At 41.3% G+C, this 19,021-nt stretch overlaps 1 protein-coding gene across 1 annotated transcript; it reads left to right on the top strand.

Moving 5' to 3' along the window:
* Positions 1–600: 600 nt before the first annotated feature.
* LOC124722599 lies at positions 601–2,253 on the top strand. The gene is made up of 2 exons (XM_047247740.1): positions 601–736; positions 1,925–2,253. The coding sequence occupies exons 1-2, from the start codon at positions 601–603 to the stop codon at positions 2,251–2,253; spliced, it is 465 nt and encodes a 154-aa protein (XP_047103696.1).
* The last annotated feature ends 16,768 nt before the right edge of the window (positions 2,254–19,021 follow it).

Here is a 19,021-nt window from a genome sequence, read left to right as displayed (position 1 = left end):
ATCCGTACGATCTGTTACAAAAATTCGGAAAGGGATAATCTTCACAGGTGTGACCCCTTTGTGCTCCTGGTAAAAAGCGTACAAGATCTGAAGTATAGAAGGCCCACAGTCATTACTTCGATTTGGATGTAATAATGTAATAACGACACACTGTACTACTTGCATGTGAATATCACATTTCCACTGCAAGCTAGAAACAGCCGAGAAACCTTCACGAATGACAATGTCTTACTTGGCTCGTCATGACGAGAAAAACATCTCAGTGGTTGCATACACAGTATCAGCATTAATAAGCTAATTATGTAACAGGATACACAAATGAATTAGTGGTCGGTATTATTCCGAAAGTATGAGTATCTTTGAAAATGTGCGGCGATTTGATATATTTAATTTATTGAAAAGTATTTCAGACAACGACAGGCAACAATCATGAAATGTTTATCGAACGACGTGAACTCTTCCACAAGGCACACCTGGCTAGCTTCTGCATTCTTGTCGCGTTTATTATTCACGGCTACTGACAGTACACAGGCTATTCTGCTGTGCAGCGGGCGTTGTGCAGTGGACGTTGTGCAGTGGATGAATAGTTCACTTCTCACCATGGCAGAAAAAAAATTAATAGAGGCAGTGAGGGAACACAGAGAGCTGTATGACACAAAACACGCAGACTACATGAAGGTCAAACTCAAGAACCGGATTTGGAGTGATATAGCGAAGGATCTGAATTTGAAAGGCGGTAAGTACTGCAATATTTATTTCACAATTTTTTAGTTAATACATATCACTGTGTACTTCGCTTGAGCACATAACCTGTGGAGCACAATAATGGTACAATAATTGGAAGTTGCTATATTGTCAATAATTACCAAGCAGAGCTGACTGATGTTGCCATGGAACTGCTCCGCAAGTGTTGAAATATTCAGTCAAATTTTTCCTCACTTTGAAGGCAGTTGATGAAGTCCTCCTGTTCCCCTGCACACGAAGTAACTGAGTTGCTGGCAATGGTTCGATGTCATTTAAACCATCTGCAACTACTACTGAAGATCGTAAATAGTTGTGCAGAACGCAGGCTGCTTTCACAACATCTTTCACTGTGTCGACTTTGGTTTCAAATGGTTTCCTGAACACACGGAAACGTGATGATAGTATACCGAAAGCACATTCCACAGTTTGTCGTGCTCAAGAAAGTCTGGCATTGAAGACCTGATGTTCGTAATTGTCGGTAACCTGTCTCTTAGGATATGGTCTCATAATGTTTTCCGACAATGGGAAAGCTTCATCTCCCACAAACACATACGGCATTGGATCAGAAATTGTAGGTATTAGTTCAGGAGTGGGAAGTAATAACGTGTTTTTTCTCATTTTCTTGGCCAACACACTGCTAGCAAATACATGTCCATCTCTGAATCGTGCCATTGCGCCAACATCAACGGTGATAAATTTGTAATCTGCGTCAACCGTCGCCATCAAAACGATGGAGCATGTATGTTTATAATTAAAGTACAATGATCCGCTTTTGCCAGGTTTTTTTAATAAGAACATGTTTTCCATCGACTGCACCAACGCAGTGTGGGAATTTCCATCTATGTTCAAACCGTGAAGCGACTGATTTCCATGTCTGTGTTGTAGGTTCTGCTAAATACTTTGGTTGCATTTCTTTCCATACAGCGGTAGCTACTTCTTTTACAATATTAGATACAGTTCGATTTCCCAGGAGATAGTTATACGAATACTTTTGTAGCTGTCACCGGAGGCTAAATATCTGAAGCAAAACTAAAGTATATTGTTAATGTGGAACGATAAAAGTAGATTGCAAATATGTCTTTATCCAAACACTATAAGTTAATATTGCATATCTTTAGTTTGTCTATCTATATGGGACAACATTAATGCCTTATTAGTTATACGTTGTTAATTATTGCAGGGGAAGAGACAAAAAATTCGTGGCTGAAGCTGAGAGGCAGCTATCGAGATGCACGACGACGACAGGTGAAATATATGAAAAGCGGAGCTGCTACTGAGAATATCAAGCCGTGGAGATATCAAAACCAGATGTCATTTCTTGAACCTTTTATGACAGCTGGTCCACGTGATAGTAATCTAGGTGATGACAGTGATCACAGCTCACAAGCTACAACTAAAACATCAGCAAGAAGTGATGCACTGGAAACCGAGGAATTAGAAGATAACAACTCACTCGACAATGAGGCGAATGAGCAAAGTCAAGATATTAATAACTACGACAGCAACTAAGTATGTAGTAGGAGCATAGGAACGGAGTGCATAGCACATCACACCGCTACTTCAACTCCAGTTATTCAAAGAAATCAATCAAGGAAAAGAAAACAGGAAGACGTTGTAATTCTGCTAAAACAATCAATGCAACAGCGTGAGGACAGGGCAAGACAAAGAGCAGAAGAAAGAAGAGCGTTGGAGTCACACTGTATCAAAGATGACCCTCTTTACAATTTTTTTATCTCTATGTATTAGCTGACTAAAAACATGCCTCAAAGTTACCAACACAGAATCAGAGGTCAACTTTTCCCGGCTGTGTCACTTGCAGAAGAAGAAATAATGAACGTAAGGAGCCAGACACCTTCGATGTCATCTTCTTCAAATAATTCAGCGCCATACAGTACAGCACCTTTTTCTCACTCTTCATCGCCATATATATCGACTGATTCAGACCAACAGACAGCGTCTCACTATTCAGAACAGCAGCAGATGGAAGATTTGAAGGTCGACACAACTGAATCCAGTTTGTCTGATATCACCGATTTTGTTCACCGTTTTCAAGAAATCTGAAGTGACCATCAAAATTATGTTTGCTTAAGACTTTAATTCTTTTTTGTATCAGCATTTTGTGTATTTTTCGTTTTCTTTTCTGAATAGTCTTCGCTGCACCGATCCAGATTTTCATTAATTACAAATTAACATTCTTTGTTTATGAACATGTATTATTGCAATAAAACACTAACAAGAGAAATTTGGTAAAAAATTTTTAAAAACCCACTCCAGCTAGCAGAACGATTTTTTTGTCAAGGTGAAATTCGCTTAAGACCTAGCTTGTATTGCACTAAGTTGCGTGAAAAGTGTACAGGGTGTTGCAATTCGTTGACAAAATTAAGTTATTTCCTGGTGCCCTCGACGAATCTTCTTTGGCAGAATTGCAAAGAAAAACAAAAGGATTTTTAATTCTTCAGTATTTAAGAACCACTTATTAGGTTTACATTTTTCTTATTCTGATCCGTAGATATATTCTGTCGCTAAGTTCTAGTGCATAGTTTGTTAATTTAGATATCACAGTGAGTAAGCAGTTGCGAGGAAAGTGCAAGTCCGAAAAAATTCTCCCATCAATGCGCTCTTTTGCAGTACGCCGACTAAACCATAAGAGCAACAGAACTTGATTCAGTACTGATTTGTAGACCTCAAAAAGACTACTAAATAGTATACAAAAGCATATGTTTACCTTTTACAACAGTCACACTCGACATTTTTGTGTTATATAATATTGTGCGAGGCACCTTCCTAATACAAAAATGGCCATTGCATTTCAACCGTCAAAGATAAACGTATGCTCTCGACGACTTTTATTTAGACTGTTTGAGTTCTGGTACTATGTACCTTGATGTAGATCATATGCTTTAGGCATAGTATAACTAGAGAGCCTACTGATAGCAAACATTTTTAGTTTATGTGGCCGGTTAAAAGACGTCTGAGCGTAAGCATAGCTAAGATAACTCCCAATTAAACCAGATTTCAAACAAAAAACACCATTAAAATCAATCCGTTAGTTTCGGCGCTACGATGCCCTCCCTCCTCCCCGCTCACACACACACACGCACACACACACACACACACACACACACACACACACACACACACACACACACGTAGGAGTCAAACTTATATAACACCCATCGATTCTGTGTAAGGGAGCTGAAAATAAGATGCCTAGACACAAGGGTGCAACATTTTGTAATTCCTTAGATAAAAAATTAATGTCAGCGTTCATCACTTACCTCAAAAATACTGCCAGTTTTTGTTCAGTAGCAATCGGCTCCTGTGCATTACACCCATTTGAATCAATAGTGCCGGCCGGAGTGGCCGTGCGGTTCTAGGCGCTGCAGTCTGGAACCGAGCGACCGCTACGGACGCAGGTTCGAATTCTGCCTCGGGCATGGATGTGTGTGATGTCCTTAGGTTAGTTAGGTTTAAGTAGTTCTAAGTTCTAGGGGACTGATGACCTCGGAAGTTAAGTCCCATAATGCTCAGAGCCATTTTTGAATCAATAGTGTGCTTTACTATTCCATGTACTTCAGAAAACTGCTTTCTGGTCATTCTGAAGTAATTCGTGAAATCAGTGTGACTCATCTTGGTCGTAGTTTGAAATTGTCCACATGGTTTTCTTTCATACAAAATATATTTATTTGTGGATTTGAATTTTTTATTTATTAATGAATAAAGCAACACTTCCTCTTCAGCGTTAGTGTCCGAATCTGATTCGGAACTCAAGTCTAACAATAACATCTCTCTTACTCGCGAAACACACATCGTCAGTCTGACAAGCAGTAGGCCGGTATTCGGAGTCTGGCACGCGCGTGTCACACCGACTAGGGCACACTCGTCACATACGCGTCTCAATATGCGCAGCACCACGCGACACGTGTCGAACGCGCGCGCCGCGCGGCAAAATCGTGTCACGTCACACGTGCTATACTCGTCTCAATTTGCGCCTAGCCTTAACAGATGTCGGACGTCTTAGGCTATGCTCAAACTGAGACGCGTATAACACGTGTGAAGTGACACGATTCTGCCGCACGACGCGCGCGTTCGACACGTGTCGCGTGGTGCTGCGCATATTGAGACGCGTATGACGAGTGCGTCCTTTCAGTCGGTGTGACACGCGCATGCAAGACGCCGGACACTGGCCTACTGCTTCCCAAACAGACGATGAGCGATTCGCGAGTAAGATAGATGTTATTGTTCAGTGCGGTTTTTCTGGGGGAACGCTGGGGGATGCGTACCCCTAAACTGTTTCGTCGACAAAGTAATTTTTTTACGATGCTGGTTGGTCCTCCACTAATGTTGTTCCAGCCCATGGACTATGTACGTTATTGGTTCATGAAAGGCAGACATCTTGCTACTTATAGCAAGAGTAAAGTAAGAAGGCGTGAAGACTACAGCAGCCATGAACTATAGTCAGTTTGGAAACTGTTGTAATGCTATTAATGTAAGTTACACTGTAGTTTTATAGTTAAATAAATTTTCAGCTGTATTAAAAACTGGGTCAGTTGAAGCACGGGATACCACCCATCATCTATGCCATTTCAGGAGCCAAAAAAGGTTAAAAAAGATTTTTGTAGTGTAGTTCCTATTGTTGTTGATGATATGTGTGGATGGTTTTTGTTGTATTGTGTCTTTTAGCGGTGTTTTAAAGGTTAAAATATGTGTTCGGTAATATTTCCTTGTATTGTTTTGTATGTCGGAGGGTTGATTGGACTCACCTGTTTCAAAATGGTTCAAATGGCTCTGAGCACTATGGGACTCAACATCTTAGGTCATAAGTCCCCTAGAACTTAGAACTACTTAAACCTAACTAACCCAAGGACATCACACACACCCATGCCCGAGGCAGGATGCGAACCTGCGACCGTAGCAGTCCCGCTCACCTGTTTCATTTGAGGTGTATAAGAGGTCAATTGAAGTGTACAATACCATTTTATTTTATTATTCAGGGGTTGATGGGAATCACATGCTTCATTTGAGGTGATATAAACTGAAGTGCTCGATTCCACAGTCTCTTGTATGTTTGGGTGTTTCTCATTATCATCTGCTTCATCTGGGCTGTAAAGTCAACTCAAGAGTCCGATACCATTTCTTTTGTAGTTCGACATGTTAATGACTTCATGGCTAAATGCAGACAGGTGGTATCCCATGCTTCAGTTATAAGTAATTTTCGCTGCAATATATCCAATGTCGTAGTACCCTCAAACTTTTTTTTAGAAAAAAAGCACTGTTATTGTTAGACTTGAGTTCCGAATCAGATTCGGATACTAACGCTGAAGAGCAAGTGTTGCTTTATTTATTAATAAATAAAAAATCAAATCCACAAATAAATAAATTTTGTATGAAAGGAAAACGTGCGGACCATTTCAAACTACGACCAAAATGAGTGGCACTGATCTCACGAATTATTTTAGAATGACCAGAAAGCAGTTTTCTGAAGTACATGGACTAGTAAAGCACGCCATTGACTCAATTGGATGTAATGCACAGGAGCCGATTGCTACTGAACAAAAACTGGCAGTATTTTTGATGTAAGTGATGAACGCTGACATTAATTTTTTTATGCAAGGAATTATAAAATGCTGCACCCTTGTGTCTAGGCATTTTATTTTCAGCCCCCTGACACAGAATCGATGGGTGATATATGAGTTTGAACCCGTGTGTGTGTGTGTGTGTGTGTGTGTGTGTGTGTGTGTGAGGAGTTTTTTTGCTTGAAAGTTGGTTTAATCAGGAGTGTTCTTAGCTATGCTTAATGAAAATACGCTCAGCCGGTTTTTAACCAGCTACGTAAACTAACAATAGGCTCTCTAACTATACGTTGCCTAAACTATATCATCTACATCAAGGTACATAGTACCAGATTGTAGAACTCAAACAGTCTAAATAAAAGTCGTCGAGAACATACGTTAATGTTCTTACGAAGCTGCCTCGTACAGTATTATATAACACAAAAATGGCGAGTGTGACTGTTGTAAAAGATAAAAATATGCTTTTGTATACTGTTTAGTAGCTCTTTTTGAGGTCTACAAATCAGTACTGAATCAAGTTCTGTTGCTCTTATGGTTTAGTCGGCGTACTGCAAAAGAGCACATTGATGGCAGAATTTTTTCGGACTTGCACTTTTATCGCAACTGCTTCCTCATTGTGATATCTAAATTATCAAACTGTGAACTAGAACTTAGCCACATATATATCTACGAATCAGAATAAGAAAAATGTAAACTTAATAAGTGGTTCTTAAATATTGAAGTATTAAAAATCCTTTTGTTTTTCTTTGCAATTCTGGCAAAGCCGATTAGTCGTGGGCACCAAGAAATAACTTTATTTTGTCAACGAATTGCAATACCCTGTACACTTTTGACGCAACTTAATGCAATAAAAGCTATGTCGTAAGCGAATCTCATCTTGACAAAAAAACGATTCTGCTAGCTGGAGTGGTTTTTTTTTTATTTTTGACCAAATTACCCTTGTTAGTGTTTTATTGCAATAATACATGTTCATAAACAAAGAATGTTAGTTTACAATTAATGAAAATCTGGATCGGTCCAACGAAAACTATTCAGAAAAGAAAACGAACAATATACAAAATGCTGATATAAAAAAGAATTAAAATATTATGCAAACATAATTATGATGGTCCCTTCAGATTTCTTGAAAACGGGGAACAAAATCAGTGAGATTAGACAAACCGGATTCAGTTGTGTCGACTTTCAAATGCTCCATCTGTTGCTGTTCTGAATAGTGAGACGCTGTCTGTTGGTCAGAATCTGTCGATATATATGGCGATGAAGGATGAGAAAAAGATGCTGTATTGTTTGACGCTGAATTATTTGAAGAAGATGACATCGAATGTGTCTGGCTCTTTACGTTCATTATTTCTTCCTCCGCAAGTGATACAGCCTGGAAAAGTTGACCTCTGATTCTGCGCTGGTAACTATGGGGCATGTCTTTAGTCAGTTGATACATAGATATGAAAAAATTATAAAGAGGGTCATCTTTGATATAGTTTGACTCCAATGCTCTTCTTTCTTGTGCCTTTTGTCGTGCTGTGTCCTCACGCTGTTGCATCGATTGTTTTAGCAAAATTACAATGTTTTCCTGTTTTCGTTTTCTTGATTGATTTCTTTGAATAACTGGAGTTGAAGCAGCGGTGTGATGTGTTATGCACTCTATTCCTAAGCTCCTAGATACATCGTTGCTTTCGTCGTTATTAATATCTTGACTTTGCTCATTCTCCTCATTGTCGAGTGAGTTGTTATCTTCTAATTCCTCGGTTTCCAGTGTATCACTTCTCGCTGATGTTTTAGTTGTAGCTTGTAAGTTGTGATCGCTGTCATCACGTAGACTACTATCACGTGGACCAGCTGACATAAAAAGTTCAAGAAATGACATCTGGTTTTGATGTCTCCATGGCTTGATATTCTCAGCAGCAGCTCCATTTTCATATATTTCAGCTGTCGTCGTCGTGCATCTCGATAGCTGCCTGTCAGCTGAAGCCACAAGGTTTTTGTCTCTTCCCCTGAAATAATTAACAACGTATAACTAATAAGGAATTAATGTTGTTCCATATAGACAAACTAAAAGTAAGCAATATTAACTCGGAGTATTTTGGATAAAGGCATATTTGCAATCTATTTTTATCGTTCCACATTAACAATATAATTTCGTTTTGTTTCAGATATTTAGCCTCCGGTGACAGCTACAAAAGTATTGCGTACAACTATCTCTTGGGAGATCGAACTGTATCTAATATTGTAAAAGAAGTAGCTATTGCTGTATGGAAAGAAATGTAACCAAAGTATTTAGCAGAACCTACAACACAGACATGGAAATCAGTCGCCTCACGGTTTGAACATAGTTGGCAGTTCCCACATTGCGTTGGTGCAGTCGATGGAAAACATGTTCTTATTAAAAAAGCGGATCATTGTACTTTAATTATAAACATACGTGCTCCATTGTTTTGATGGCGACAGTTGACGCAGATCACAAATTTATCACCGTTGATGTTGGCGCAATGGCACGATTCAGAGATGGACATGTACTTGCTAGCTGTGTGTTGGCCAAGAAAATGAGAAAAAACACGTTATTACTTCCCACTCCTGAACTAATACCTACAATTGCTGATCCAATGCCGTATGTGTTTGTGGGAGATGTAGCTTTCCCATTATCGGAAAATATTATGAGACCATATCCAAGGAGACGGGTTACCGACAATTACGAACATCAGGTCCTCAATGCCAGACTTTCTCGAGCACGACAAACTGTGGAATGTGCTTTCAGTGTACTATCTTCACGTTTCCGTGTGTTCAGGAAACCACTTGAAACCAAAGTCGACACAGTGAAAGATGCTGTGAAAGCAGCCTACGTTCTGCACAACTATTTACGATCTTCAGTAGGAGTTGCACGTGCTTTAAATGACATCAAACTGTTGCCATCAATTCAGTTGCTTCGTGTGCAAGGGAATAGGAGGAGGACTTCATCAGCTGCCTTCAAAGTCAGGAAAAATTTGACTGAATATTTCAACACTTGCGGAGCAGTTCCATGGCAACATCAGTCAGTTTTGCTTGGTAATTATTGACAATTTAGCAACTTCCAATTATTGTACCATAATTGTGCTCCACTGGTTATGTGCTCAAGCGAAATACACATTAGTGATATGTATTAACTATAACACTGTGAAATAAATATTGCAGTACTTACCGTCTTTCAAATTCAAATCCTTTGCTATATCACTCCAAATCCGGTTCTTGAGTTTGACCTTCATGTAGTCTACGTGTTTTGGGTTATACAGCCCTCTGTGTTCCCTCACTGCCTCTATAAATTTTTCTTCTGCCATTGTGAGAAGTAAACTATTCTTCCACTGCACAACGTCCACTGCACAACGCCCACTGTACAGCAGAATAGCCTGTGTACTGTCAGTAGCTGTGAATAATGCACGCGACAAGAATGCAGAAGCTAGCCAGGTGTGCCTTGTGGAAGAGCTCACGTCGTTCGAAAAACATTGTAATGAATGTTGTCTGTCGTTGTCTGCAATACTTTTCAATAAATTGAATGTATGAAATCGCCACACTTTTTCAAATGTTCTCATACTTTTGGAATAACACCGACCGCATATACATTTGTGTATCCTGTTACGTAATTAGCTTATTAATGCTGATACTGAGTATGCTATCACTGAGATGTTCTTCTCGTCATGACGAGCCAAGTAAAACATTGTCATTCGTGAAGGTTTCTCGACTGTTTCTAGCTTGCAGTGGAAATGTGATGTTCACATGCATGTAGTACAGTTACATTATTACATTATTACATCCATATCCAAGTGATGAAAGTGAGACTTCTACACTTCAGATCTTGGGCGCTTTTTACCAGGAGTACAATGGGGTCACATTTGTGGAGATTATCCCTTTCCGAATTTTTGTAACAGATCATACGGACATGTCAGCATACTAGGAAGCGAGAAGATAACGTTGTTTTATTTTCCTGCCTTGCTTCTTAATCACATGATTAAGAAGCAATATGACATAATATTCCTTGCTACCTTATTCACAACCCTCTGTCCCTTCTTGCGATCTGAAAACATCGTGGAGGCGTATGATACAATTCCAGCGGCCAGTGGCTCACCAGTTACTGAACTATGCATTTTTCTTGAGAGAAGAAAAACAAAACAAAACAAAACTATGCAGATCTAAATAACAGATATGGTCGGGCTACTTTCTCGCTCCCCACCTCAACTTTCCCACGGTGCTAGCGGCGCGAGATACTGTGCCTCAACCACAACGCCGCGCGACCTGGCGCAGGCGCGTATCGCGTCCCAGTCGCGTCGCGTCGCAATTTGCGCGGTCCCATTTGAACCTGTGCAGTTACATAAAAGCGCGCTGCGCTGCGCCGCGCCACACGCGCCTTACGCGTCTCAGTTTGCGCCTAGCCTAGGCTGCGCAGAGTGATAGAACAGGCGGCGGACTGTGGTGGAACTAACATCAGACATTAATGCTGGGCAGAGTACAGGTGTGTCTGAACACTCAATGCACCGAAAACTTCTGAAGACGGGCCTTCACAGCCGATGACCCATGCATGTGCCAATGTTAACACCACAACATCGGCAACTACGACTGAAATGGGCACGTGACTATCGCCACTTGACATTGGTCCAGTGGCAGAGCGTTGCATGGACTGATGAATCCCGATAACTTCTTCATAATGCCGATGGGAATACGTGAATCCGTCATCTTGTAGTGTAACGTCTCCTTGTACTGTGGGATGGAGACAAGCTGGCGGCGGCTCCATTATGCTCTCGGCAACAATCACATGGGCAGCTGTAGGTCCAGTGGAGCTTGTGGAAGCCACCATCATGGCCAAGGCGTAAAGTACAATGGTTGCAGACCACGTACACTCCTTCACGACAGTTATGTTTCCTGAAAACAGTGGCATTTTTCAACAAGATGATGCGCCATGACACAAGGCCATGAGTATAATGGAGTGGTTCGAGGAACACTGTGGCGAGTTCCAGTTGATGTGCTGGCCATCCAACTCGCCATCTAAACCCGATCGAACACATCTGGGATGTGACTGAAAGTGGCGTCAGAGCTCATTGCCCCCCACCCCCTTCCCGGAATTTAAGGAAATTAGGCGACTCCTGTGTGCAAATGTGGTGCCAGCTCCCTCCAGTGACCTACCAAGGCCTCATTGCTCCCATGCTACGACGCGTCGCCGCTGTTATCAAACGGCTCTGAGCACTATGGGACTTAACATCTAAGGTCATCAGTCCCCTAGAACTTAGAACTACTTAAACCTAACTAACCTAAGGACATCACACACATCCCTGCCCGAGGCAAGATTCGAACCTGCGACGTAGCAGTCGCACGGTTCCGGGGTGAAGCTTCTAGAACCGCTCGGCCACCGCGGCCGGCCCGCTGTTATCCTTGCCAAAGGTGGACATACCGGCTATTAAGTAGGTGGTTGTAATGTTCTGTCCTATAAGTGTATATTCAACACATTTTATCCCAAGCTTCAATAGCTTTTAATTTATCAAAAGATCATGTGTGGAACAGACCCGTAGTGTCGGCCTACTGTCCACTTGTGCAATGAAACTCACTAAATCACAGTTTGCTTCACTGTCAGACACATATCCTTTTGCCACACCTTACAGGCAACTAATGACCAACAGTGGGCGATGAGCAGAAATGATAGAGTTGCCGACTTGGCAATGTGTACCGAAAGTGACGGCGAAGGGTAATAAACAGTGACTCACATAACAGGAGGCAATCGACTCACTGCATAGGCGATTCGCCTGACAAGCTACACGATGGCTACAGTGAGCCGAAGACTAAATTGCGCCTCTATCTTGTAATGACGTTTAAGGTTCGTTGTACAGAGCATCACTTCAACTCACTGCATCTTGATACACTACCTCCCACATGAAAGGGACCATACAGCACTACTGACAATCGCATGTGATGCGGTTATGATGGGCTTTCTTCTAAGACCCATGTTTCTCTACTGTTTCTAATTTTGAACCTAAACTAGTTAACAAAACGTGCTAAAGGAAAGTTGATACATCAAAAAGTTTTCCCAGTTGTCAAGGAGACAGTAAGTTTCCTTTTGTCAAAAAAATTATCTATAATAACGAAGTCTTTTGGCTTGCAAACATCGATACGTTCTCACTACGTACTGGCAGCAACACTAAGTTACAGATGCCACAACCTATGGATCCTCGTCACGACCCTTTACCACATCCCCTACCTACGTACTGACATTAAACCCAAGACTCAACAACACAGATCCCCGTCAGCGTTAGGTTTTATGATCGATAAACCCCCTCCGCTCTCCCCTCCTCTCCCCCCCCCCCCCCGTCTCACCATTGTAGTTAACATCCGTGTGTGACCTGCATCTCCCGGCACACCACGTCTGTCGGTGACTGAGACACGACACGCAACATACTGCATATAGCTGTTAGCCGTTAGCAAATGAATGAAGAAAATAACTGGTGTCAATGGGGACATCGCTGGCGAAACATGTCACAATGCGATTTATTAAATTTTTCCGGCGGATAGAATATTCCATCATCTTGCGGGCATGCATCCAGGACAAAATCTCATTTTCCGATATTTCGGCTGTTAACAATACAACCATCGGCGACTGAATTAAAACCACTTGACGTAACATTATTCTGTGGAGTAACATGCGCACACTTCACCGACAGACAGTTGACATAACAGAACTAGTCATAGATAATGCTTGTGCGCCTAAGATTAAAACGTAGCGAGCACCGAGTGAGTAAATCAACAGAAATTACAAATATCATGGTTAATCATTAAAATGGATGGCATGTCTTGGACTGCAAGTCAGTCAATAGTCACAACAATAATTTCTGTGAGAGTACAGGCGTGAAACGAGTAGTTTCCACGAACTGACGAGCTGGAAACCTTCGTCTCGGTTGAAGAGTTTGCCTGCCAATTTTATTTCCACTTCCTTGACCCCTGAATTTCAATACGATGAGGTTGGAGGGGGAGGTGGTATTCTTGGCAAACTACCAGTCGAATTACGCTTATATAAACTGTGGACCTGATGAAGCGTGTATGAAAGACGACATAGCATACGCAGGAAATAAAGATCGCCACACAGACGCTGGAATTTTACCTGATAAAGCTAAGGCAATACCGGCGAGAAGGGATGTTGGTATAGGTCAATGCATTGCAGCATTTGCAGTTGTAAAAACCATGCATGGTAAAGTGAAGTTGGGCTTGGGTGTAAAGAAGGTCAGCTAATTTACAAGCGCTGCACGTAAGGCGCTGAGGAAGAAGATGACAACCAAAGGGTTCACGAAAAACTGCATCCTGACAGCGATGTATGCGGACAAAAGCGCCCTGAAGCAGAAAAGAACGAGAAACAGAAGACAGATTAAACCACCCAGGATTCTACCAGTACCCAAAATGTCGGGTGGAATTATTCCCTTCCTCATTCCTACCCTAGCCGGTCTCTCGGCAGTAGGTTCTCTGGCTCGGGGTGCTGCGGCTATTACCAGGACAGCCAAGAATGTACAAAACTCTCAGGAGGCAAGAAAGTTATAACTGTATGATGGAGACAGCAGCCATCGGAAAAGGACTATACTTGAAACCATACAAGAAAAGACTAGTTCTCTTCATAGAAAACCTCCTACCAGTCCTAAAAAACAGGGCGCTTACAAATGCAGAAGTACTTAACTTTGTTAAGAATTCCACGATTCCGAGGTGTGTTTTACGTGGAATACATTACCGAGGACTATGTGGAAATCAGGATAATGCGGAATTATGAATCTAGATGTAGCAGGAGGACCTGGAACTCACTCGATAGCATATTTAAAAAAAGAAATACAGATAACTTCTATTATTTCTACTCATTCGGCGACCTTCAACCTCCAGACGATTTACAATGGTATGTCACAGGCAGAGGACACGTATGCTAGAATTATCGACACTACCAAGACTATAATACATTCCCGTGTTGTTATCTATACATGATGTTCCTCCTGACGTTGACGAATGATATATAAGGACGGGCATTAAGCATCCACTTACCAGTTGATGTTTAGATGCAATGTCGTACACTCTGACTTTAAAGAACGTTCGTCTGTAGTACGTGCGAATTACTTCCCACCAATCGATTTAAGCACTGGAGAATATCGCGCTGACTGGACTTGCGACATACAAAATCATTCCAACTATCACAGACTCTAACAATAAATTGCATCTGGAAATTAATAGTAAAAACGAAATTGTGGAAAGTGAACCTGGTGCATGCGTTATTGACGATTTAAACAAAGTTTTAAAACAGTCTGGAGAAGGGATTGAGCTCCATGAAAACATCAGTACATTTAAATGGAAATAAGGACGGTGAATGCACCGATTGACTTACAGCAGAAAGATTCAATAAGTCCACTACTGGGTTTCACAAAGAGGCAAGTTTTGAAGACAGATCCAATTAAATGTTACCAATCTGATCACACAGTGGATATTCTCCCTGTCAGTACAATCTATGTTGAGTGTAACAGTGCAAAAAACACATATCTCGACGATAGATTGATTCATTCAGTTTACGAATTCTTCAAATCGGTTGGAACAGGATAAAAGATTGTAGAGACTCTTACTGATACTATATACCTTCCAGTGATAGGTCAGACATTAGACCACCTGGAGCTGCGTTTTGTGTACCAGAATAACCAAATTGTTGACTTTCGTGATGAGGAAATCATTGCACGACTACATCTAGACATGATGGGCAAGGTATAAAATCAGCGCACACGGCGCACAGCACAGCACTTCGCAACAGAACTGCAAGATGATAACATGTGCCAACTATGAGGTTTCTTAAATCAATAGACTTGAAGCCTCGCAATGACGTCATCGCTCAATATATCTCACCCAGTGGAATATGATGAGCAAATCATACTCCAGGAATACTTCTCGAATAAACCTTATGCTTCAACGACATTTAACAAGAATGATGAAATTAGGATTGTGATCCAGCACCGAGACGCTTTAACTCTCTCATGCAAGACTTTGTTGTATTTGGATGGAACATTTAAGAAAAAGGATGGTAGTCATAGAATGGATGCTTTCGCATTCCTGTTCTTGCAAGTAGGATATGAACTTAATGGGGCTGAGATTTATTATACATGTGATGCAGGCATGGCATCAACGCGTAAAACATATGTCTCATACCTCTTATTTGAATGGTTTAGAAAATGCAAGGTGATTCATAGACGAGCCTGAGGGCGTAACAGCAGAAGAGTGCCGCCGATTTACTGCATGCACACCTCTAAAAATGCTTGTGGAGTACCTTGAGGATATGCAGCGAATTATTATGAATGCTAAACAGGAACTTATTGTAGCACGGAGCGCAACAGATAGAAATTGATAGATTCAAAGAGCTCAAGAGGAGAACCAGATCATCACCAATAAAATTCTATGGAAATTTCACCCATCACTGTGACAGACGAGGAGCGTTTGAAGCTTTTAAAAACTCTGAATACCGGCACATATCTGCCATTAACTTTCCGCTCGTGGGAGGTTTTCAAGTATCCAGTGCTACCGACAGCGAGTAGACAAACATGGGCTATTAAAACCTCCGTGCAGCTGGAAACATCGAGGTTCATCATACCTGCATTTCAGACAGGGAGAATTTAGCAAATGATTCCACCATAAAACTTCCTGGCAGATTAAAACTGTGTGCCCGACCGAGACTCGAACTCGGGACCTTTGCCTTTCGCGGGCAAGTGCTCTACCACCTGAGCTACCGAAGCACGACTCACGCCCGGTACTCACAGCTTTACTTCTGCCAGTACCTCGTCTCCTACCTTCCAAACTTTACAGAAGCTCTCCTGCGAACCTTGCAGAACTAGCACTCCTGAAAGAAAGGATATTGCGGAGACATGGCTTAGCCACAGCCTGGGGGATGTTTCCAGAATGAGATTTTCACTCTGCAGCGGAGTGTGCGCTGATATGAAACTTCCTGGCAGATTAAAACTGTGTGCCCGACCGAGACTCGAACTCGGGACCTTTGCCTTTCGCGGGCAAGTGCTCTACCAACTGAGCTACCGAAGCACGACTCACGCCCGGTACTCACAGCTTTACTTCTGCCAGTACCTCGTCTCCTACCTTCCAAACTTTACAGAAGCTCTCCTGCGAACCTTGCAGAACTAGCACTCCTGAAAGAAAGGATATTGCGGAGACATGGCTTAGCCACAGCCTGGGGGATGTTTCCAGAATGAGATTTTCACTCTGCAGCGGAGTGTGCGCTGATATGAAACTTCCTGGCAGATTAAAACTGTGTGCCCGACCGAGACTCGAACTCGGGACCCGAGTTCGAGTCTCGGTCGGGCACACAGTTTTAATCTGCCAGGAAGTTTCATATCAGCGCACACTCCGCTGCAGAGTGAAAATCTCATTCTGGATTCCACCATATTTGACAATTGTAATTTAACTAATGCCAAAGTCTACTTGAATTCAAAATTCTACCCGTTTGACAGTTTACTGCGGAATCGGAACCAAATATATATACTCAGAGCATTTTACAATGACAACTTCGAGTGTGAACGTCGTTGCTGACATTCAAAGTTTCTGTGATGATGAGTGAAGAAATTCATATTTAAATATATTGCATTCATAGCATACACAGAAGATGCTGATATAACAGAGACATTCTCTGCAAGCGTTGCATCACCGTGGCCTTTCAGCTACTACAGACCAGAGGCTGTAATTAGTCTCTTTTGAGATAAGTCGGCCGGAAACCTGTAGTATGCAACCTCAAAGCAATTTCTGTGTAGCATCGTCAGTGCGAATTTTGCTAAAATACGGAGGAGTGCAAAGTGGTTAACAAGTTACTTCCAAGGACTCCAATGGAACGATCCTGGTATATCTGATAAAGATATGGTGACGTGACTTCGAATATTAGATCATTCTGATGCCACAATCTACGTCAAAGGCGATGTGAAGATCAGATGGATGCAACGAATCTTCAAGTTTGCGTCTATTCAGGACCTGGAGTTCTACGGGTGCCCTGCTATCCATTAGTTCAAGATGAATAATATGTATAAAAACAGTGTTGTGTTTGCTTATGAAAATGCAAAGTTACGTTTAAGTTTGATTAATGATAATAAATGAATTTTTTACCTCACATTCTTTGGTTTCCTTCCTTTCTACCTAGCTGCTACTTAGATAGTATGTAACTTTGCCCAGATCTTGCGACTGCGGCTTTGTTCAAGTACACGTGATATAATTTCAGACATGTTCACTGTATGTCTTTGAAAGTGGACACAATCACGCACCGCCTGTTCCCAGAAACGTATACGTGCAGCTTGATAGGTGTTGTGCATCATGCGCAGCCTTTATTTAGATTTGTGAGGGTAGGGATTTGTGAAATAACAGCCAAGACGTATGGTAACAAATAATAATTTTTTTATTCAGACATAAATATTCACAGTAGTAATACTGCTTTGCATTCACAAATCTTGTTGTTATTACAATACACGAAGTAATCCTGCTTTTAAATCCACAGTTCTTGTCCCTGTTTCAGTTTTCTTATTCACATATCTTGGTTTTACAAATAATAGTTGAAATTATTTTTTATTTTACATTGTGGTACTGATTTATCTATCACAGAGGTAAAGTTTCTCTTACACTAATAATATTACTATTACTAGTGAAATTCCACCCAAACAAAAGACATAATTTATATGGTATATTGGGTGGCTCCAAACATTTTACACCTCAAGCAGCTGAAATAATTTAATAATACAATGAATTTGATGGCCCTAAAATGTTCATTCCAAACAGATGCACTAAAATGAATCGAGTGGAACTCACACTTGAACAACTAATGGTAGGTGAAACTTATAAAGCTATTCTATTTACACATACACTCACACAATCACACACACACATCAAGTGCAAAAGGAAGAAATATGTTAATACTATTTTTTTCGCCATTTACAGTTTTCTAACTTTTTTGATGATTTTACTCCATTTTAAGTTTTACGATTTTTTCCAGAATATGGAGCTTTTATATTCATGCATACATAGTATGCTACTTATTAAGAAAAAATAAACAGAATGTATTTACACACGGGCACACATATTTACGCAGCCATCTATACTCAAACGCACTTACAAGTGTAAACACAGACACATAAGCAATCACGCATGCGGGCACACCATACATCACACATGCAATATTTATACTATGATAAAAGAGCCATACTATTGAGCACAAGCTCTCACTCAGCCGGTCACTCACCTTCTCTCATTCACCTCTGAGGTCCCCCATCCTTCTCTCGCTTCAAGTAAATAGTGTGAGTACAGGAGGGTTTCGATCCCGTCATCATAAATGGCTCTCTTATCGTTATGAGGTGACAATCCGACTTAAGATTGCAGCACAGAGTGCACCTCGCGAACCCGCGATCGTATACAACTTTGCTGTAGCATATGCGGAGGTTGCAGTGGAGCACTGCGAACACCACTGTACAGGCACTGCAAGCAGTCTTCGACCATGAGGACATGTCATGCTGCATCTTGCACACCCTTAGCACACCTCTGGGTGGTTCCATCTATTGTACAATATGCATACATTTTGAATCTTCGACTCATAAACTCCACAATCGGCACTCCATCCACCTCATCTGTCATTAAGCTGATAACCTTCTTGTTCCGAGGAAGAATACCATAAGGATTACTGACTGCATATCCCGATGTGTCGAATT

Source organism: Schistocerca piceifrons, chromosome X, assembly GCF_021461385.2.
Source record: "Schistocerca piceifrons isolate TAMUIC-IGC-003096 chromosome X, iqSchPice1.1, whole genome shotgun sequence".
Lineage (NCBI taxonomy): Eukaryota > Metazoa > Arthropoda > Insecta > Orthoptera > Acrididae > Schistocerca > Schistocerca piceifrons.
The sequence above is the reverse complement of the archived record's forward strand: the minus strand, read 5'-3'. Positions and strand labels throughout refer to the sequence as shown.

Excerpts from the sequence above, each read along its gene's own strand:
- LOC124722599 (XM_047247740.1), top strand. The coding sequence starts at position 601 with ATGGCAGAAAAAAAATTAATAGAGGCAGTGAGGGAACACAGAGAGCTG. Across the intron at positions 737-1,924 it reads GGATCTGAATTTGAAAGGCG|GGGAAGAGACAAAAAATTCG; the intron begins GTAAGTACTGCA and ends TAATTATTGCAG.